Source organism: Calidris pugnax, unplaced genomic scaffold (assembly GCF_001431845.1).
Source record: "Calidris pugnax isolate Ruff unplaced genomic scaffold, ASM143184v1 scaffold44, whole genome shotgun sequence".
NCBI classification, from domain to species: Eukaryota; Metazoa; Chordata; class Aves; order Charadriiformes; family Scolopacidae; genus Calidris; species Calidris pugnax.
Window position 1 is genome coordinate 5691927 of NW_015094506.1, and position 23070 is coordinate 5714996.

A 23070-nucleotide genomic window follows, 5' to 3' on the forward strand; every position below is an offset into this window, starting at 1 on the left:
ATTATTCAGCCTGCCTTTTCAGAATTTCTTCTCCACCCAAAATTTCATGCTCCCTTATTTTTGTAACACTGTGGAAGAATGTTGAAGACGCTACCATTTCCCAAGGAATGAAAGCGAATGTTAACTAATCGTACTAAGGAGTATTTTCAAGAAAGAAAGAGCGAGCGTATTTCCAGCTCAGGCAACTAGGTGTTTGGGCACAGTCCATCAATGAAATACAAGAACTCAACCACTTTAAGGAGAATTGTAGAATGTGCCTTGAGATTCTGTGGTATTCCTCACTTGAGGGGTTAAAATATAGTAAAAGCTGTTGCCCAAGATAAAATTGTTCTCCACACACCCTTTTTTCAGCCACTGCTAACAGGCAGGTTTTAAATTCATTACTGTTTTCCCTGTCCCCACAGTGAAAAATTAACAAGCTCCAGTGTCACTTCTTCCTACTCTGGAAATTCTTCCCTACTATTACAGGTCTGGGTGTAAGAGACTCAGGTTTTCCTTCCTGTGTTTGTCAGACATGTGGTCTTTGAAGCAGCAGATTATTATTTCAGCTGAACCCTGACCTGATGCAGAACTTCACTTGAGGAGCTTTTTGGAGGGGAAAAAAAAAAAAGAAAAAAAAGGAAAAAAAAAAAAAAAAAAAGAGGGGAAAAAAAAAAAAGAAAAAAAAGGAAAAAAAAAAAAAAAAAAAGAGGGGAAAAAAAAAAAAGAAAAAAAAGGAAAAAAAAAAAAAAAAAAAGAGGGGAAAAAAAAAAAAGAAAAAAAAGGAAAAAAAAAAAAAAAAAAAGAGGGGAAAAAAAAAAAAGAAAAAAAAGGAAAAAAAAAAAAAAAAAAAGAGGGGAAAAAAAAAAAAGAAAAAAAAGGAAAAAAAAAAAAAAAAAAAGAGGGGAAAAAAAAAAAAGAAAAAAAAGGAAAAAAAAAAAAAAAAAAAGAGGGGAAAAAAAAAAAAGAAAAAAAAGGAAAAAAAAGGAAAAAATGTCAGGTTCTGCCATTTTTCTTCTCTAAAACAGATAATAATGAATAAAAGGTCAGCACTCATCGCCTAACATTTAGAAACAGTAGGATTGTGGGCCTAAAACACTTTCAAGTGCTGGTGTCATCTGGGCACAATTTTGTGTTATGGCTAACTTGATCTAATGGTTATAATTACCAGCGGAAAGGGCCCTCCCTGTGAGATGCAGCAAACATGGTTCAGAGAGTAAGGAGATTCAGATGGCTGATCTGGCACAAAGATTCCCCCACTCCATACTAGTCTTCTGATGGATTAGCTAGCTAAAAATCAACCCACTGTGCAAATGCAGAGTCGGTAGAGCCAGCACAAGGGAAACAGTGGGAGCAAGCAGCTTGTAAAGAGGATAAAGTAGGATCACCCCTCTTGACAGCAACTCACTCGTAGCCTGGATAGGGATAACAAAGCACACCTGCGCCAAATGAGACATTCAGAACAAACTGACACCGTCAGACTCGTGGTGCTACACTACTCAGGTTTCTGGGGCTAGAGACTGCTTTGCTTTGTTTCGCCACAGGTAGTTAACCTTCCACAATTTTCTCAGTTCATACCAAGTCCCTAGCATAGGCATTTGATTAGCCACACAGTTAGGAACCTTTTAAAAGCAATTACTTACAGCACGTAGGAACATTTTTGTTAGGCTTTGATTCCCCAAATCTGAGAATACAAATAGCTTAATTCCTAGTGATCCCTCTAGGCACCTTTCTCTACCCAATTTACAACTAGGATCCAGAGCGGTAGAGGTAAACAAAAGAAAAGGGTTCTATGAAAGCAGCAGAATAAACAAAATATTATGGATAGGCAATCCTTATTTCCTCTGTAGGACAGACTTCCATGCATAAGATATTCTGGGAGATCAACTAGCAGGAGTCTTAAGTGGTCAAGGACAACTTTTCTGCGCAAAAGCAGAAGTTGTTCTCTGTGAAATCTGGATAGTGTATGTAAACCTGCCTCCAGCCCTACAAACTAACAAAGACACACTCAACATGAGCCAGAAGGCTACCACTGGCCCAACAATAATGAAAAATTCAAATCTCTAAATATCAATCTGCAAAGAAGACATGCATTTGGGTTCTGAACTTCTGTGAGCCCATATGTAGTTTTTAAGAACTTTCTCCAAAGTCAGTCTGACCTTCTGAACTGGCTTGTTAACAGTCCTAAAGCAGTTGGATTTCTTCTCTTCAGGTAAGCAGCAAGCTTTGAAAGATAATCCATGGAGTCTCGAACAGACAAAATTCCAGATTGGTGAGAGAAAGCCCAGAACCTCCTTCCACTACGCTGTGGATGATAGGCAGATTTTACCCTTCACTGCTTGTTACTCTGAAGATCTCCTCCCTGAAACCCAAGATGATCCTTTCAATAAGAAGCAACACAGGAAACAGTTCCAAGGACTTCTTTCCATGTATAAGGATTAAAAGGTTTCTCAAACTGGGAATGAAGCAGAGATTGATCAGAAAAGCATTAAATACTTTAGACCTTTTAAAAGATATTTTTAAAAGGGGGATAAAAATGTTTTCCTTTCACAGGGCACTGTCAGCAGAAGCAAGAGGTAGATTTACCTTCCATAAGATCAATTATGATGGGGGAGGGGAACGGAAAACAAAAAACCCAAAAACCCTAAAATCTCCAGAAGTAATACCTGTGCTAGGCCAGAGCCTCTGCCTTAGAGGAAGAAGAAAAAAAAAAAAAGGCATTTTATAAAAAAACTCCCAAGAAACAGCATAGTACCTCCCAGTGAACAGCTTTTTAGAAAACAATTGTAGAACTATCTTCTTGGATCTTGCAACTCAACCTAACACAAAGAATGTTCTCTGCATTGTTCTTCTCTTCACTTACAGCTTCTTAAATTTAATACTGACAATAAAGACCATCAATTCTTTTGAAAATGAGATCTGCTGACAACTACCAAAATGACTTCATAATTTTGCCAGTTTCAAAGGTAACCAAGATTTCATCTTGCATGAAAATGAGTTTCTCGTGAATAGGAAAACAATGAGAAGATAAACAAGGTAGGAAACTGTTTCCTTAAATGTATTTACAGCAAACTGTACATAACTGTTGGTCTTCCAAATCTATAAATGCAAAGAAATTGTTGACATGACTGGAACAAGGGAGCCCAAAAAATTCCCAAAGGAAGAATATGGCTGTATTTTCAAACTTGATGCAGAAATACATGCTTTAGTAAGATTCCTAGTATCATGAGGCAAACATCTTATGCCAAATCACTTACAATCTGCTTTACCTAGTCCAAAAACATAGCCACCTTCAATATTTGAAAGAAAGCATTCTGTAGGCAACGGGATCACCCAGCAATAGGGAAATGGCATTTTTTCACTTCAAGATTTCATTAGCCTTGGAACAAACCTGTCCAACTGCAAGGCAGCCAGTTAGCATCCTTACTATGGTTTAACTAGCAGTTTAAGAGAGAAAGACAGACTACTTGGCAAGTAGGTCCATCTGCTGGGGTATCTACTTTAAACCTCAAAATAAAGAGAAGGATTAGGCCATTCTGCATCTGAAGCAGCCCAATTCACCTGATCAGCTATTCACATTCTCAGAACCAAGAATGCCTCTAGAGCAGCCAGAGAAAGAGGAACATCTTTTGCCTTTGAGTAAAGGCAGATTCTAGCCCTTTGGAAACCCAGCTGGATGTGCTTAGAAGATAATACATTCACATTTTCAGTCTAGGGTGAAATCAGACTACAAGGAAAGCTCAAATCTCAGGAGACACACTTCACAGTTTGGTAAACCTTTTTAAGATAATACCTTCTCATCTCATATTCTTCCAGAGCGTCTGGCACAATCTTTGAGCAACCTCACATACTTCCTAGGCCTTCCTTGAGATTGACTATGGGGCTCTTCAAAAAACTGCAGTAGGACAGACATTTATTCACATAAGGAACGGAAAACTTAACATAGCAAGAAAAATGCTTCAAAATTCCTTTCTGATTCTGGAATGCAAGCAAGAAATAGGTGTTTGGAAAAAAAAAATAAATCTATTATAAAACTTCCATGTGAGAAAACACAGGTGAGCTTGTGTGAGAAGAAGAAATAAAGGGGCGGGTTACTTATGCCACTACCTCTACTTCCTGGTTTGATGCTTTACGGCCTTTGACTAGAAGTTTAAATTTTTTATTTCTATACTAGGATGCTGTATAAGCAACATCAATAGAGCCAGATCTTCAAAGAAAATATTTCAACTCATTTGATGGTATGGATTTGGTTTAAATTTAGTATACATTTGCCCTTTGTGGGTATTATAAACAGTTTGTGTAGATTTTGAATTATGGCAGTATTTCACTTGTACAGAATGTGTTACATACATGAATTATTCACTTGCAGGCTCAAGACCCTTCGTATACCATAAACTTATGTCTTTCCTTACCTTAGACCAAATTTAAGACCTATATTTCTGTATGCTTGTGCACACATCTGTCTACTCTCTCCTGCTAGCAAGCAGCTACATGGCTTGCACATCTGCTTTTCCAGGACACTAGCACTGACGAACTGCATGTCAGAGGGAGCAAAACCAAAATGCACTTGCAAAGCAAGGAAGAGGTGAGGTAAAGAAAGAGCATATGCAACAAGGATAGGAAATCAGCTGTCTGAGCCAGAAGGCTATCCCTCAGGCAGCAGGGCAAAAGAGTCTAGTTCAGCAGAGCCTTTCCACTGCCTGGGGATGGCTCCTGGCAGGTACACCTCTGAACACCCTGACTGCTGTCTTTGTGCTGCACATAACCCTCTCCTAACTGAACGGGGGGAGATATACTGCTTCCAGTGAAGAATACAGCCCTGTAATTTGCTACAACAGGATAAAAAAGGTTGAGCAAAATAATGTTAGGAAAACATATTCCATTATTTGCGATAGAGGTGAAAGAGAAAGATGGATTATTCCTATGGATGTAACATAGAAGAGCCCAGCGTTCAGCCAGGACACCTGTTACTGTGTTTGTAGAAGATGGAAAAAAACAAAGCACATACAAGAAAATGGTCCCTGCCTCTGAAAGCTTAGTCTCATAACTAGATTAAAAACAAACCCAGACAGAACAGTGGATAGTACTGTAAGGCTACATATTACTTCTAATACACAAAAAGTAAGCTGTATTTCTTACAGCCTTAAAAAGGAAGGAGTAGGAAGAAATACGTTTAAAATAAAATGAGGAGATTGTGAATCTGAATGACAAGAAAGCCAAAACAAGATGGCAGACGATGGATTAAAGATGATGTAGATTAAGGTCCATGTTTTGAAGAGAGAGTCTGAGAACTCACCATGAATTCAAGAACAATTTTAAAGTTTGTGGGAGAAGAACACGAACCTGGAGCAAAAAGGAAGCTCTACAAGACTCTGGAAAAAAGTGACCAGATTACCAAAAGCTCCCTGGCATTCCAGGATAAAGCAAAGAAAAGCACAAGCAGAACTTCAGTGAACCCCTCACAAAAAAAAAGGAGTAATGAACAACAGTCTTTCCACTATTTTCTGCAGAGAAAGGTGGTAATCAAAAGAGGACACAGATTGGAAACAACGGTGCAACAACACTTCAAGGGCAGCACAGCTGATAGTGACAAATGTAGCTGACAGGGAAAGGAAAATGAAGTACTGGATCTGAACCTTAGCTAGGGAGGGATCACTGTAAACACTCATTACAATTGTAGCAGAGCACAATTGAAGCTGCAGTGGAGAACAAGAGCCCCGGACAATGCACTCAAAGAGTTTTGAGATGAAAAAAGGGAAAGGAAATTAAGAGGTAGTAGCAAAGGCAAGAGAGGCCAGAAGAAATTTTGTACACTTTTTTTTTTTTAAAAAAAAAAAAGGGAAATATGTCTACAGGTACTATGAGGGAAAAGAAAAGCTAGGAGTTGAGCAACTGATTAAAGGAAAGAGGCAGAGAGAAAGGATATAAGGTTCAAGAGAGATAAGGGAATGTTCTTGTATGGTACCATAAAGGCAGATGAAAGGGTTAAGAAGAGGAGGAAAAAAAAAAAAAAATCTATTTGTGATAAGGAGATGATCATAACAGTTGGAGGTAAGTGATAAAGGGTAGGCCAAGTGTATTCAGTCAGAAAGTCATCAAGATCCCATGCAGAGAAAGAACTAGATGCCAAACAATGTGCAAAACCGACATAAAAATGTTGTGGACAACCTGCTACTATTTGTCAAATTTGATTAGAGCCTATCAGCATAGCATGTTTCTGTTGGGCATACCCCCTTTGCAGGTGCAGGAACACAAAAAGGATCACTGGAGGCCAACTCAAGTGGTTCAAGAACACACAGAGAAGGCACTTGCTATTGGAAGAACAAGGATCATAAATGAAAGACGCACCCTGAAAACAGGAAAAAGTAAAAAAAAATCAGGCCGGTCTGATCCAAATTCAAAATACTGGCAAACTACAAGATACATGAGAACACAGGCACATTGCAAGCAGAATCCAAGCAGTGGTGGAGATCCCCAAAGAAACCTTGCAATTATCAGAGATAAGAAATTCAGCAGTTGCACCAGAACAAGCATGCAGGCACGGCTCGATGAAAACCAAATGAAATTAACTGACTTTGTTTAATGAGAGGCTAGAAAAAAAGAATGCAGGCCAAATCAAGTTAGGGCAAAGAAGCATGTAATTACTGTCAAAGAACAGGGAGTGAAAACGTGGAACAAGCCAGGAATGAAACCTGAAGAGAAAAGCTCATGGGGAGAAAATGAGCATGCTGTATGTAACAATACAGAGCGAAGTGAAGGCAAAAACTGGATCCCAACACTGTTTAGAAAAGGAAGAATCTGAAGGCAACAGGAAAAAGTAGTTTAGTGCCTCTTCCATGGTCTGGCCCAGAACAGAAAGCATATACAAAAGGTAATAAAGGGATGCAGCATACTGATGATGGCAAAGAAAGCTACACTAACTGTGGTTTTAAAGTGTCAGATTACGTCTCAGAAAATCAAGACTAGCAATGATCTCCATCCACAACCAGGTGGTTGTGAATAAAGTTCTCCCTTTGTACCTGCTTTAATTTTACATATTTATTCTCACTCATTGAATACTCACACTTTGGGGCAAGTCAAAATGACTTGTGGCAGAATTAGTATTGAATTAATCAATACTAAACCCATCCATGTTTCACTTAAAGCTTACAGAGCTCTGTATGATTCTACTCTACCTTTTTTTTTTTGTAAGCACTGCAAATTCTCCTAGTTTTGTAATATGTATTAGAGTCACAATAACCTAAATTGGAAGCAACCCCTGCTGAAAGCAGAGCCAACCTTGATGCTTCAGAGCTTAAGTGGATGCTTAAGTGTGTGCAGTCACATTTGTGCATCTCCAAGAACAGATATTCCACAGCTTCTGTCATTCCTGCCTCCCTTGATCCAACGTTTGACCACCCTGTGAAACTTTTTGCTTAATATTCAATTGGAATTTTCTTTGTTGCAGTTTGTGTCTGCTGTCATTTGTCCTTTCACTGTAAGACTCCAAGAAAAGCTCTAGAGAATATTAAATATCTAGAAGCATAGAACAAGGAGAAGAAAAAAAATAATCCCTGTAGTCATGACAAAGTCTTTGGACATTCAGAACTTTTAATAGGTAATAAGCATCCAGCCTTTTGATGCCTGAAAAATCTGGCTGATCAGGTGTGGCAGAGATCTAAATGAGGCCATCAGAAGGACATCACTAGAAATTTAAGAAGAAAGATGGTTGCTTAAGACATAAGGGAAGAACAAGGAAAAATGATATTCTGAATGGTATACACACTGCAAATGAAAACAAATCATTTTGTATAGCAAGATTAGGTACTCACCATCTCTCTTGCAATCTCCACAGCTTCCTGCAGCCCATAGAGCCTGCCACAGACCAGGTAGATCCCATTGGCCCAGAGAATACAACCCTCATGGACCCAAAATTCATTGCTGTCAAGAGGTAGTTCAGGAATTTGTAACTCCAGCTCAGTGCCACCTTCTGAAGTGGGCATAGAGGGTTTTGAGTCCGAAGGAGTCTTTTCACCACCACTGCCACAGTCAGTGGTTGCTTTTTTACAAGAAGCTCCCCTTGAAAGTGACCGAGAGGCTCCACTACAGTCCTCAGAGCGGTGTCGCCTCTTAAAGCGGGGATGAGCAGCTAGGCTTCTTTGTTCCTTCTGTTGTTGCTGTTCCTCCTCCTCTTCTGTATCTGTCTTGGAACCATTAGAAGCACTTTTGTGCCGTACCTTGACCTTGCTCTGCATTTCTGTGGCCCTCTTTGGAGGCGGGTTCTTGGGCAAGGTGGCTGCGTAATCCTGGGGGTAGAAAGGACCAAAGAGGTCACCCATATTACGATAGCTGGCCCATTTGCCACACAGGCAGCAAACGAGATGCCCTAGGACAGAAGACTCTGTTACTACAGGGCCCTGCAGCATGAAAGTTGAGGTCGGCAGCACTTTGCTCTCCGCGTTGCTAGGAGGGGGTGTTGAAGACCGCTGTCCTTTCCGACCCCTCACCAATTTGTTCTGCTCCTCTTCCTCCGCATTAATGATTGTGCACACAGCGCCTAATTCACACTTGTTTACCACATGAATATAAGGGAAAAAGGACTTATTCTTGGAGTCAGTTTTATCTACAGACTGGGTAGCATATTTAAGCTTGATCTCTGGTTCTTGAGGCTCCACAATGGGAGCAGCCCGTCTAGGCTTCCGCTTCCGTGGCTGTGCTGCAGGTTTTCGCCTCTCCCTCCTTTGCCTCTTCGGCTTAGGCTCACCACCACCGACCCCTTCTGAAGACTGGGAAGGTACTGGTGGGGGTGGCGGGGGCGGTGGCAGTTGCTGCTGCTGTTGCTGTTGTTGCTGCTGCTTCTTCTGCTTGTTCACACTCCCAATTGGCCTCCCCTTTTTCTTTCCAGAGGGAAAATATCCCTTTGGAGGGAAACCATCTGGCTTGGGTGAAATGTTTGTCACATCTCCATCTTTTTCCTCAGACTTTGGATTTGGTTCAGAAGTAAACACACTGGAAGGGGAAATTGTTTTTGAGTCAGAAAAGGTCAAAGTTCCAGCTCCGCTTACAGATCCATCAGACCTTCCCTGACCACCTGACTTCTGAGAAGGTGGTGCTGCTGCACTGGATCCTGCTCCTTCTTTACCAACACTGGCAGTTTCAGGGACCTCTTTCTTGGTTTTATCCTCTTCACTGCTTTGCCACTCTTCTGAAGTTCTTGGAAGAGTTATTTCACCAGTTGTATCCTGGCTTGTTGGCCCCACTTGATCTGACATCTCTCCTTTTCTCTTCTCAGCCTCTGGTCCGTGTCCAGCCACGTTTCCTCCTTCAGGTCCACTTTTAAGGGACAGGATGTCATCCAGAGTGACAGTATCTGCACCACTTTCAGCACTGTTGGCAGAAACACTTCTCCTAATATTGGGAGATGTAATTTTTTGAACAATAGCTTCCAGTTTTAATCCTCGCCCCTTTCTTGGGGGCAATATTTTGGTCTTAGCCGGGCTTGTGAGGGAAACAGCAGGGCAATTCCTACTATCAGGACTTGGCAGGTCCTTGAAGGAATCTCCCTTTCCAACTGACTTGCCAACATCTTGGCTTTGAGATGAATGGGCATAGGAGTTGTACGTTTTATCAGATCCTTCTTTTGCTGAAGTCATGAGTCGCCCTTTATCTTCACTGCCACTGTTCTTCATATCCTGTGGCTGTCTTTTGGTAGGGATAGGTGAGATGAAAGAACGGACTCTCCTCCTCATAATTAACGGATTTTGAGGAGACTGGTCTTCCTGGCCAGGAAGCCTGAGCATGGCATTACTAGGCTTGGGCAAATCTGCAGATTCTTCCCGTCGATGCCCATCACTTTCTTGAGGGCAAAATCTTTTTTGGTTGGCTGCTCCGAGAGGGCCACTGCTTTTGGCAGGAGAAGTTTGCCGAGAGAGGTCCCAACCAGATTCGTGATGCTGCAACTTCTGGTTGCTGTGTTTCAGGTCAGTGCATTTGCTCTGAGTACTGTCACTCCCCATAACGCAGCGCCCAGCTTCCTGGCTTCCAGTATCATGGTAAGAGCTACCTTGAAGGTACATCATTCCATCCTTGTCATTTTTTAAGGGACTCCTTACTCTATCCAGAAACTGCTGCTGTCTTGGGCTCTTCCTTGCTCCTTCCTGCCTGTGCTGAGCTGCAGCAATCACACCCTGAGCAGTGCTGCTTGCCCAATCTTTGTATTCTTCTTGCTGTTGCTGGTATATCTGTCTCTTGTAATGATACTGGGAGTTTAAACTCTGGTTAGGGTCACCGAAAGCATGAGGCCTAGCGTTTGTGTGATATGCTGAAGCCAAAGATGGGCCTTCTGAATTCTGAGGGTAAGCAGAATGCAGGGAACCCCTGTTAACTCTTTCAGATAGTGTCATGTGTGGGTTCATGTGATGCAGATCTGTCCCTGGGCCTCTGCTTCTGCCTGGTGACATTTTCAGCTTATCAGCAAGATCCTGAAATTGAGAAGGTGATTTACCCCTGCTGCTTCCAGTTCTGCCAGGTCCTCGTCTCATCTGTGTCGGCCTGCTGTCCTGCTGGGGAATGTAGTCTGGAGCAGCATCGGAAACTGCAGCTCCAGGGCTGGCATTGCCTCGGAAAGATTCATGCTTTATGCCAGCAGGATGACAATGGTCTCCTGTTTTCTTATTATTGAGACTAGCTGAGCTCTTTGACTGTTCAAAATCTTCTTCTTTTATTTGCCCACTGTGAGCTTTCATCTTTGTTTCCATGGATACTAAACCACCAGGGAGTATTACTGACTGGCTCAAGCCAGGGGCAAGACGTTCACTCCTTCCACTTCTGGCCTCAGGACCCATATGCCCCATTGGGTGAGGGCCAGGATCTCTGACAAGTTGCCTTAATGGAGATATGTCACAGATCACTGATCTTCTCTCTGAGAGCGCTCCCCCTTCATGGGCAGAAGATTGAGACTCCACATCAAACTTTCTAGCAATAGGGTAATCAGCTAGATTTATCTGCTTCATGTCAGGAGCTGCACTGCTAGACTTCCTATCCCAGGGACCCCAATGAGGGCCTTCCAGGAGAGACCCCATGCTTTTATTTAAGAGGCCTCTACTGGTCAATTCATTGGTCTGACTAATTAAGATATTGGGCCTCATGGCTCCCTCCAAACTCCCAGCCATCCCAGAATGCTCCTGTGCATTCCTCGAATACCTTCTATCTGGATGATGGTGGTACCCCTGTAAAACCTCCTGTAGGAGACTAGGAAACTTCTCATTCCGACCTTTACGCTCACTGTGCCCTGGAAAATCTCCTTTTTCTTGACCAGAAGGATACTGTGGAAAGCCACCGATATTTCTCTGTATACCAGCTGCTATGTTATCCTTGTAACTGTATCTTAAACTGCCAGGAGATTTGGAAGGTTCTGTTCTTGCAGGAAAATTTGGCCCAACAACTGCGTGACCAGGCTGGCTGTTCCCCTCTCCGTTATGGTTAGTGTTATCTCCACTTTTGCTCCCTCCTTTACTTCCTCCTTGAGTTGTTTCTGGCTGTGTCCCTGCATGCCCAGTTTCTTTCCCTCCACTAGCAGTAGCTGGTGCCTGAGCAGCTGTGGAAGCATCATCTTGTGCAGGTTTATCTTGTCCACCTGACTTTTCTACTCTGCCTGTCATGGCTTCCCGGGAGACAATCACCCCAACCCCCTTTTCATTCACTTTTGGGGCATTTTCCACAGCCACCACAGCTTCCTTCCCATCAGGGGATGCCACATCCTCCCTAGCTGCAGGGCTGCTGCTGAGTTTTGACGGCTCATTCTGAGAGCCTTGTGCTGGTGAGGAATTGGATCTCTCTAAGTTACCCCCTTTGTAAGTGGTGTCTGAGCTGGTGCTCTGGCCACTCAGCTGTCTCACCCTTTCCCCATGATCCTCTGAACTACTGGAACAGCCACCATCAAGGGACTCTGCCATGGGAGATTTAAGCTGCTCCTCTGCCTGGGAGGAGCCTTCTGAGTTGGTGCAGCTGTCAGCCTTCTTTGAAGAGGATGATCTTTTGGAACTTTTTTTCTGAGGTGCCAAGGCATCCGAGAGCAACATGTGCTGGACTGTGTTGGGCAGATTGGCTACTTGAGAACTTAGGGCACTCAGGCTGCTCAGCCCTGGATCTGTGAGCCTTTTTTCCTGCAGTCCTTCCAGCCCAAAACCCTTGAATCCACCTGCATGAGCATTGGGGCTTGGCATCATAGATGGTGTAGGACTAAGCTGAGGCATCATCTGCAGGATTCGGTTTCTAGAACCCATGGACATGTTGCCCTGCCCACACTGGAGATTTTCTCCACCTGGCATGAGTGGAGAAGGGGTAGAGCTGCAGCTTGGAGACTGAACCACAGACGCAGCAGGAGATGGATTAGAGATTGGACTGAAGTTTTGGTGGAACTGCATTGGTGACCTTACAGGAACTTCAGTCTGGCTGTACTGTCCCACTTGACTTTGAAGAGAGAGCTTGGTGGCAGCATTTGAATACTGCATTACGTGCTGAGGTGGGTGCTGTTGCTGCTGCCCCTGCTGCCCGCTTTGGGGCAGCTTAGACTGCTCAAAGCTTTTCATCGGTTGACTCTGAAAGCTGTAGTTTGACTGGGTCCCATACGCCTGTGCATTGGAACCCACACCATGGCCTTCATACTGTGACCCAGAATTCACACTGTAGCTTCCATCATAATTCTGTCCTGACTGGCCAAAACGCTGCGGGGAAGGGAAAGAGGAGGAGGAGGAGGACGAAGGTGGCTGGTAGTGTTGGCTGAACTGACCCACTCGTAACTGGTACCCAGAAGCAGAGGAAGGCAGGGTGGATGGACGCTGCATTGGCTGCAAGTGTGAGGTGCTAGAAGCAGACTGGCTGGAAGCCTGGGGTAAAGGCTGATGAGACTGATAAATCTGCTGCCTCAGCTGCTGCACCTGCTGCTGCTGGCTAGAAGCCTGCTGCTGATACTGGGCACTCCCTGGAGAAAAAGGACCAGTATAATCCTGTTGATAGTGGGATACACCCCCAAGGGTCGAGTGCTGTGTTTGAAACTGGCCCACATGTCCCTCACTCCCATACTGACTCCCAAAGCTACTCCCTTGAGGGGGCCCATAGCTCTGTACTGGTCCAGAAGGTCTGCGCTGAGGTGGCTGCTGCCCTCCTGACGGCACTGTATCTTTGTTGGCAGCCATATAGTAAAACTCTCCTGCTTCTTTTCTGAAACCTTGGTAGCTCTGATGGCCAGAGCTCTCACCAGGCATTGCTGTAGAGGCTCCTGTTGCTCCACGACGTCCACTGCCAGCACCTCCTCCAAAGCTCTGGAACATCTGGGCCTGCTGGCGGGGGCTGAACTCTTCCAGTCGGGATGATCCGTGCACTTCCTGCGGGTAGCTCTGCTGGTTTCCGTGGTAACTACTTTGCTCCCGAAAGGACTGCATGCTGTTCAGCAGCAGAGCAGCAGCTCGAAAGCCCTCCTAAAAGGTGAAAAAAAGAAAGAAGGGAAAAAAAAGGTATAGCATCTGCATCTCCCAGTCACACCAATACCACTGCTCAATTTCACTGTTTTAATAGCAACTAAAATTTAGTATTTGTTTCCTACTTTCTAGTATATCAATGTGTATCCCCTCTCCTTGCAGCTTTCCAACATTCTAGGTAGTGCCAAGTAAGAGGAACCACCAACTTCCAAGAAAATACAAGTTGGGAGCCTACTACCAGTTGGAGCACATTTGTGGCTTTCATAGCTCCCCACAGTCCCTGAAGAAACAAACTTTGAGCAGAAGGGTCTACAACTTCATTCCTAAGGACTTTTATGTTACCTTGAATGAAACTGAACTGAAAACATTTGTCAACCAGAACATGTATTTTGAGATACCATGTATGATCACTTCCGTTTACATAGTCAACTCTGAAGTAAAGGCACTTCAGGAAGGCCCTCCTATGTACTTCAATCCATCATTCACTGTGTGGAATCATGATTCATCCTCAAGGACTAGACCACAGCTGCAAAATTGTTTGGGGACCCTAGCTAGTCCCTCTGTAAAAGCCTGACATCACTAGACGTATTAAGAAAAGTATGGTAATGAACAAGTATATGCATTTACACTTTTTTTAATTTAAATAAATAAAATCTATAAACAGATGACAAAAGCATTTCATTTCTGAAACACCTTGTGGTTTTCTCTTCCGGAAAACAAACTGGATAGAGCCACCTGGAGAGACTCCTTCCTTTAAATAAACCTTAAGACAATGCCCATACTTTTCCAGGAAACAAAACCCCAACTCCTCAGATTGGAGACTTCCTGGAAGACTTGCCTGCATTATGTTTTCTCATTTAGCCATGTTTTGTGCCATGTGTTTTGTTGCCACAAAACCACACTCAACTGTTGCCACTGAACCCACTCAAAATTAAAGTCTTAGTTTTGCACTTGAAAGTTTTATTCAAGTAGAAGATCACCAGAGTCCCAAGAAAACAGGCGCACAAATGAAGATATGGAGGTGACGTCTGGCATCACACTCTTTTCCCATCTGCATTTCAAGATTAATTTTTTTAATTAATATGCATATTATACACAGGAGGCTCTAACTCCGCCATTCGGGTCTTTCAGAAAGGCGTCCAGAAAGGTTATACTTGGGTTTCTACTACCTGTTTGTGCATGCCAGCTACAGAACACACGCAAAAAAAACTCCACTGCAATGCATGTTCCCCCAATCCTGCTCTGGTAACTCAAAGGCATCTTTGTGCTGCAGTCCCTGGTTCATGCAGCTTGATGTCCACAAGTATGTTACTGAAACACTAGAATCAGAAGGGAACTTTCAAATTGTTGATACTTCCTAAAGTTGACTTCCAGGAAAATCAACTTTACTGCTATTTTAATTTTATACTCTAATATTCTAAGTGTCATACTATAAGAGAGGTCTGCTGTTCTGCTGAACTTCCACTTTTTTAGCATTTTAAAGACTACATAAATCACATGAGTAACACTTCTATGAATGCCACACCATGCCAATCTGTTCAGTTTGGGCTTCTTACGGATACCCCCCCCCCCCCTTTCCTGAATTATTCCCTTTGGTATTTCATCAGTTTGAAGCTGCTGTCCTCAAAATTGGGATACCTAGTGAAAGCTTCTTTCTCCCTTTTTGTATGACTTCTTGTTAAGGTGAAAAATAGCACCAAATAAAAATAAAAGGAGGAAAGAAAACATACATAGGAATAGAAGGAATTTATCAAACTAAAAGTAGGAGAACATCTAGCATAACCGGCAGATGTTAGAAAGCAGCTCCTCTGGACAAGCAGTTGGGGCTCTGCAATAACCAACGTTCATGTGATACGGACACTTGCGTGCATGCCCTGGCAGTCCCGTGCTTTGCCTCTTCTCATGAAACCAACATTTCCATCCTTGTCACAGGCTCAGGCTCTCTACAGAATCTCAGACTAATTTTTAAATGTGACTTTAATAAAGCATAGTCTGAACAAGGTCTCAGGAAGCCTCTCATGCATTACATCATACCAAGAAGTTTGATCAGTCATTCTTCTATAATAATACTGAATACTAACAAAGGCTTGAAAACTGCTAACATTAACAATGCTAGGAAACAAGATTCTTAAGACTTCCTCACAATTAAAAAAAGAATCATTTTAATTACATGATGGAGGAAAACCAGCACAAGATGCCGTAAAATAGCTTTAGGAATACAGATCCAGTAGAGGTTAATCTAAGGCACAAATTCACATCCTCCATAATCCCATGCAATCACATAATATTTATTTAGTCCAGAAGATACATATGCTGACTCAAAACAGGGAGAACATGTTTTTCTCCTTCAATTTATTTTTTTTTTTATTCTTGGATTTTACCTGGACAAATAAAAGTTTTCATTAGGAGAACTTAAATTGCTGGTGCCCTAAGCAAATGGTTTCTGTTTTCATGTCTCCTACAGAACAACACTTCGAATATTTCACAAGGAGTTTGAGTAACAAAACCAGTAGAATAGCAGTCAAAAAAAAAAAAAAAGCCTTTCATTAATAACAGGAGTAATAAAAGATAGGAGGTGCTTCAATCCATTACATCATTGATATCTTAAGACATATTGCACACTTCCTGTAATTAAGGTACTATAAATACAGGACTATTACAATTACTATTGTAATAATCTTTCTTAATAATAACAGCGCTGTAAAGTGCTTAGATCTAAGTGCGATGTTCTCAGCAAAACCGCCAAGAATAATTCCATGGGCAAACCTTGTTAATAGAAATACATTCAGACAGATGAGGCCTTCAAAGTCTACCTAGATCCACAGGGGAAAAAAATTTTGATTAAATTTTTACTGGAAGCCTTTAAAGAAAACAATTTCAGCTGGCACATACTGCTCCACATGCAGGAACTCAAGACAACAATATACCAGCTGCCAACTAGAGACTACAATACAATCATATAAAAATCCATTATGGTGGCACATACACCTAATCCCATCCCCAGCAGAAGGAGAAAAGTTCCACCTCCAAAGAAGTGCTCTATTAACAGCCAAAATTTACACAGAATTTACAGTGTTCTCCCACATGGACAACAAAAACATCTAAAGCCTTTACTCAAAGGGAAGGTAAAATTCCGGGACAGCTTTCACTACTGCAGAGTCACACCTACACTCTCACTACATGTAGATCCAGCCCTCTCAATACAGCTTTGAGATTCTCCTCAAGTATTTATAGCCTGAAGCCGTAGAGCCATCTAAGCATATCCGTCTAGAGATTACGTTCACTAGGCTAAGCAGTTTCACTCCGCTCCAACACGTGTTTCTTCCCCAATAAACCCCAGTAAACAAAATTTGCCTTCAACCTGGTAGGAACAAAGGAAGCATATTCCAAGCTTGTGTGGCTGATAAAGAAACAGCCTCATTTATGAAATCACTGCACGTAAATCATGAATGGAGAGAAGCAGTAGGTCCTCTTACCCATATCTCAGACTTATGAAATATCTGAAATTATTTCAACCTACCTTCTCCATGCAAACTTAATTTTTAAGCACATCTACAATGCCGATTTTCTTTCTTGTTTAATCATCTGAAACAGTCTTATAGAACAACTTTGTTAAAATAGGAGTTCCTCTAAATATGGAGCTACTGCATTTTGATCCTACTGTGAGCGAGATTACTAAATGGTAGCCAACAGCATGTAAGCATCTTTCAACAGTTCCTGCATGTATATGAGACTGCCCCCAACCACTGCTGATTAACAGGGTTTATCAGTCCTCCCACACCAAGATTACTGTGTGAAATTATCTTTTGCAACATACTGTGCTAAGTTTTTTAAATCCATGTAAATCTTTAAAACTTTTTTGTCCCAATTATCAAAGACCGGACAAATAGAGGACAGCTGCCCAGATCTTCCCACGTAACACTGATGCCAGCATAGTAGCGCATCGCTACAGACAAACAGCTCAAAAAAAACAAGCTAAAAACCAAAATACTATGAGAATATGCTCAATTCTTAATGATAAGCCTATAAAGAAGCAAACGAAACCAGCATCACTTAATTCTGTAGGAGGTAAGCGAGGTCTTTCTGCTTCGTTAAATTTTCTTTAGATTTGGGTTGACTACTGCGACCCATCTGTGCAGAGAAGTCTCAGGCAGCAGTCAAATGCAATATATTTTCAGTGATCTGTCAAAGACCTCTCACTTCCTAGCATGCTTACCAGGAAAGAAAGTGTAGTTACAGGCAGGTGACAAACAGCATTTTCCATAGTCAAAAAATGTACACAAACAAGTGGGATTATTTTAATAGTGTCCAGGTTTCTGATTAAAGTAGATTTATTTGCTAAAGGCTGTGCAAATAACATACATCTGTGTTAATTTCTAGTCACAACCCATACCAAAAGCAAAAATTACCACTTTTGTCCTTCCTCACTGTATCTTCTTAACGTAGCAGAGCACACCCACAACCAAAAAAAAAAAAAAGACCCCTACCAAGCCAGTACTTGAGTATGAGCAACTCAGTGGCATAATTGGTAAGCAAACAATCCCCAGGATCTGAATTAAGCCTGAAATATAGGAAAAACAGACTTCCACGTACTGAGTATCATTTCCATTGTTAAGGTGAAGATGCTAACCCTCCTTTCTGCGGGTACACAGTTACTACTTGCACACTCTAGAAATAGCTGGGAATAGACTGATCTCGTTTCAGTTTTGGGGGAACATTACCCTGTCTGCTGCTTTTAAGGTGGCAAATCAGTTATGCCACAAGTAAATGAACTGAAGGATCAAAGCTAAGACTACATTTAGCAAAGTAACAGATCTAACTTATTTCTCCTACATTTGATGTCTTTTAAAGACAAGGGAAACCAGTTTCAGTTTTCAAGCTTAGGTGTGATACAGAAGTAAACCAAGACAGATAGCACCTCAAAAGGTCACCAGTTTGTACAAGCAGGAATATTCACGGCTCACTTCTTTCAAAAAGCTGTGGTTACCCTTAACTGCAAACAGATTTTCTTCATACCTCTCTATAAAGCTGTTTCAGATCCTGCTCTATTAGAAGTTACTTTTGCATACTACAAATAAAGAGAATTATCTAAGGCATGGGGAAATCTAGTATTGTCTCATTCACCACCACTCTTGTAGAGAAAACTGCATTCAGATCTGGCTCTCCCCAAAACATGATAATTTATTCTATCAAAGAAACCTCACTACATCAAAGTTTAAACACTATACAATTATTTTTCACTGAGAGTGCCAGAACCTGTTGAAGGAGATAAACTGAAGCAGATAAAGTATCTTGGAAAGCATATAAAAATTGAAGTTAAAATCAGAATACTGTGTTACTGAAAGCTAAATTTTTCATTCTAAAAATACATAAATAATCACATGATGTCGTAAGCATTTGTAACAAGTACATATGGGTGGTTTTAAGTGTCTAATACATATTAGTAATATGTCTTGCAAATCAGTGCTAATAGTGGTTTTGACCAAAAATAATGAACTTTGTCCTGCCCAGTGAAAAGCTTCATCAAAAGATTTCTCAAATGAGTTAAAGCTTGGCAAAGTGGACTGTAACTAGTTTCCATCATCTCACAGAAACACTATGCCTTCTTTATCATAATGTCTGTACAGCTTTTTAGAAAGTCAGTATGTTTGAGTTTAAATCCAAACAACTAAGGAAATGTTTCTCACAGAATGGGTGAAGAACAGATGAGCGTGGCAGAAGGAACACAGTGAGCTTTGTCAGTTGAGAGAGGGGAATGCTCTGGGGATTATTGTGCTAGATAAGATCTACATTCACTTCTCATTTCATATATTTCCTTAAGTGGCCACAGAAAATTTTACTAAGCCTGAGTCATTGCATCTTCCTATCTCACAGGGGAGACGCGAACAGACATATTCAGGGTATTCAACTGCTGTAATAAGAGGTACTATATAAACAAAACCAACAATATAATCACAATTTTGTGGCTATTATTTGACAGCTGATTTCTTCCCCTACCCCCAAAATATTTTTCTGATTTTTTTTTTAAAATATTTTGATAACACCGAACTAAAAAAAAAAACAACCAGTTTATTTTGTGGCTGCAAGTCTCCCTTACCACATGAAGAGAACTAAAATACCATCTTCAGTTTAGCTCTGTACTTTGAGTGTACTGTTAAATTCATATTCCTAAACATGAAGAAAGAAGAAGTTTGACAAGAATATAATTTTGTTGTAACCTGGTATTAAAGTTGAGGTGCACGAACACATGCATTTCTAGAAATATAACTAATGATCAGAGCTCAGCAGATTTTATGTGATTTTATATATCTGATTTTATTATGTCATTGGTTCTTGGTCCCAATCGACAGCACAGATGCACTGAAATAGCTTTTTTTAATCCACCAACCAATTGCTGAAAGCTATCTAAATTCTAAACAGATACTGCTACCTATGCAAGTCAGTCAGATTCCACTGTATGTCAAAGATTAAAACAAGAATGTGGGTTTCACATATAGGGTCAGTTCTCTACGCAGTAGCTTAAGGGATCCTGCCTCCTCCACAGCGCTAACACAGCCACTCAATGCAGCAAGTCAGATCAGGGAACCAATATGGTCAAGAAACAATTCTGCAAGAGAGAAAAGCCATTTCTGAACCGACAGATCCACTCACTGTATCGTCACACAAACATCTGTACCAGCAAAACGGACACAGCAGGAACTGCTTAAGTGGCATGGCTACTGAAGTGCACTTGAAATCAGAAGTTCATATTTAAAAGGCTCTTCATCTTTACACAACAGTCAAACAACCCTTCCCACCATCAAAATGAAAGTAATACTGAACCCTCAGCTCTTCATTTCTTTTCTCCAAGCTGCAGATCAGCTCATCCTAACCCAATTCACTAGCCCTCACAAGAGTTTGGCAACTCATTTTATGCCTCTTATTGCAAATTCACCTGTGTTCATATCTCCATACAGTAAAACATCATGTCTGCTTCCACAATCCAGCAAAATCCGAGCAATCATTTCAAGGACAACTCCTGATCTGCTCTTCATCTCCTCAGACATGTGTGACAGTAGGTTCAGCAAAGGTACCACAACTCTCACCAAACCTTCACCTTTCAGTTACAAAATTGAAGGCAGTGGAAAGAAGTCAATTACTAATTGCAAGAGGAAAGCAGAAAAGATTGAGCAGGACTGCCAGGCTCTACCTGTCCAAGCTTCCACTTTCATTGCAGAAATGAATCCAGTACCACAAATACTCAGAACTATACAGCAGTAAAAAAAAAAATAAGAATATAATGCATTATTTTCAATTAACTTTTATAAATTGTTCATATTAAGTACTAGCCCCTGTCTTTAAAGTATTAAATGCATTATCTCTTCAAATTATGAAAAGTTGCTAAGATGAATGCTTAGGTCATATTTAATATTACCTGTAATACATGTCTTTTCTATTCAATGTAGTCTATACAATTAAGTCTTTTTATTCCGTTTTACAATGCCTGGTGCAATGAGCCTGTAACTAAGACTCCTGGGAACTCCTCAAAGCAAATGAAGTAAATTAACACAAAATCTCTATCAGTTATGTGCAAGTATTATTACAATACAGGTTACGCACTGTTTACAAAAATTAAATCCATTGATTAGGATAAAATAATTGTTGAGGATAATACTACCTAGTTACGTTATATGCAATAACATTAAGATCACGTAGAAATATAACCTTGATCTACTTAAACTAACAAATTAAAGAATTACCATCTAACTGCAGAAAAGCTGTACTCAAATGGATGTCCTCCAAACTTCTTACAGACAATAAACTCCCTTAGAACCACACAAGAAATTTAGCTATGCGCTATACCACTTTCAAGTTTCACTAGCCAAGATTATCATTCTTCCTATCAATTTAGCACTTCATCCCCCCCTAAAGTGGCACAGATTTAAGAACAATTTGGGTGTGGAAGGTCTGCAAATAATCCTGCTATGGAAGACTCAAGACAAAAATACAGGCAAGGCCCTATGAGGTTTACTGATAAAATGTTACAGGAAAATAAGGTTCCACTCTAACAGAAGAAAGAAGTGGTTGAACTTGCCTCAAAAAAAAAATTCCAAGCATTTTTAAATTTTCACACTAAAAAACCCTACAACTTTTCTTTCCCTGACATCTTTCCATGTCTTCTACAACCTTTAAACATCACTTTGCTCATTCTTCCACCTTCTGGGTTCCACAGCAGTTGACTCATGCTGGACCCAAAAGCTGAAGCAGATCCATTCCTACAATTCAAATATCTCCTATAAGAGACTGACAGGAAGAGACTAGGACTACAGCCATAGTTACAGGGAAACAGGGGAAACGGTTCAAATTAATACAAAATAACTGCATACATTTAAACAATTCACCAAAAAGATGACTTCAGTAGCGGCACTATTTTAAGGAGTTCCTCCCAACTTCTACATTCCCATCCCACCGCAGAACTGTAGGTTTTCTTCGGATTTTTCAGATTATGATTAGTTTTTTGAATCATGTCATTGTGCATCCCCTCTGTAGTTACACTGGTGTAACCAACAAACATATGACAGAGTAGGCAGCATACTGCAGTGTTGGAGCACAGAGTCAAGAACTCCTTGAGTTCATACTTTCTGAAATTCCTGTACCACTAAGCCTTAGCCTCAAGCACTTAACTTGGTCAACTCTCACCAGCTTCCCCATGGAATAAATGAAAGCCTCCCAGAAGGTCTCTTTCTATGTCAATTTTATAAGGTGATTGAACTTCTAATACACCTCAGTTAAATGTCTGAAATTAACAACTCAGGCCACCGTAACCAAACAAGATACTGTGCCCTGCTACTTCAAATTGCAGATTCTTAACTCCATGCTTTTAAGTTCTGCTGCTCCAGCCAAAGTCACAGTGAATGACAACAGTACTAAGACCACACTAGACACAAAATTAACTCTAATGAGCAGAAGCAGTTCACAGAAATGAACAAGCTACAACTGCAGATCCTCTCACAACTGGGGTCTAAAGCGTTCTCCTCCCCCAGCAGATTTCAGTCTCACCACAGCAAGAGTGTCAGGCAGTGTTTGAGGCTGTTGATGGAGACATACTTGGAAAGTTGATGGATGAAGCTTCCACTGTATTCCATCTTGTATCCTACAGCATATATCCTCAAGAGTCAACAGTTAAAAGCAAAGAGAAGGGATGAATTCAGCACCGGAAAAGAGAGAAGACCTCTATAAATACAGATTAGTGGAGGGTAACAAAGATGCTGCACTCTGAGCATAATTTTTGGAAATGCTAGTTGAGATTCCAAAGCACAACAGAGGGAGTTTTAGATGGTCCACTACTCTGAGAATCAGCCCCATCATTCTGTTAAACTTGAATTCCTGCAGTCATTTATCCTATACACTGAAGACAAAAACCAAACCAGAAGACTCCACTGTTTCTTTCTCCATCCTGCCTGCCTGCAAGAGGAGGTTAACAGGGACAATTAACATAAACCATACATGATGGATTATATATAATAATTCCATAACACTAATGTATTCCTAGAGTTCCATTACAAAAACATAAGGATGAGATGCTGTTTCTTCCTTTACTCTAAAACATCCAAACATTCATCGATAAACTGAAAAGTTTGCTACCTTGTTTCAG

At 41.1% G+C, this 23070-nt stretch overlaps 1 protein-coding gene across 3 annotated transcripts in view; it reads right to left on the reverse strand.

Moving 5' to 3' along the window:
- The window catches only part of TCF20 (transcription factor 20 (AR1)), a 138090-nt gene that overhangs the window by 30811 nt on the left and 84209 nt on the right, over nt 1-23070 (reverse strand). For all 3 annotated transcript variants that reach the window (XM_014964013.1, XM_014964012.1, XM_014964011.1), the window contains exon 2: nt 7791-13436. In XM_014964013.1, coding sequence (XP_014819499.1) covers nt 7791-13400 — 5610 coding nt within the window. In that variant the 5' untranslated portion in view covers nt 13401-13436. The remainder of the gene's footprint in view (nt 1-7790; nt 13437-23070) is intronic.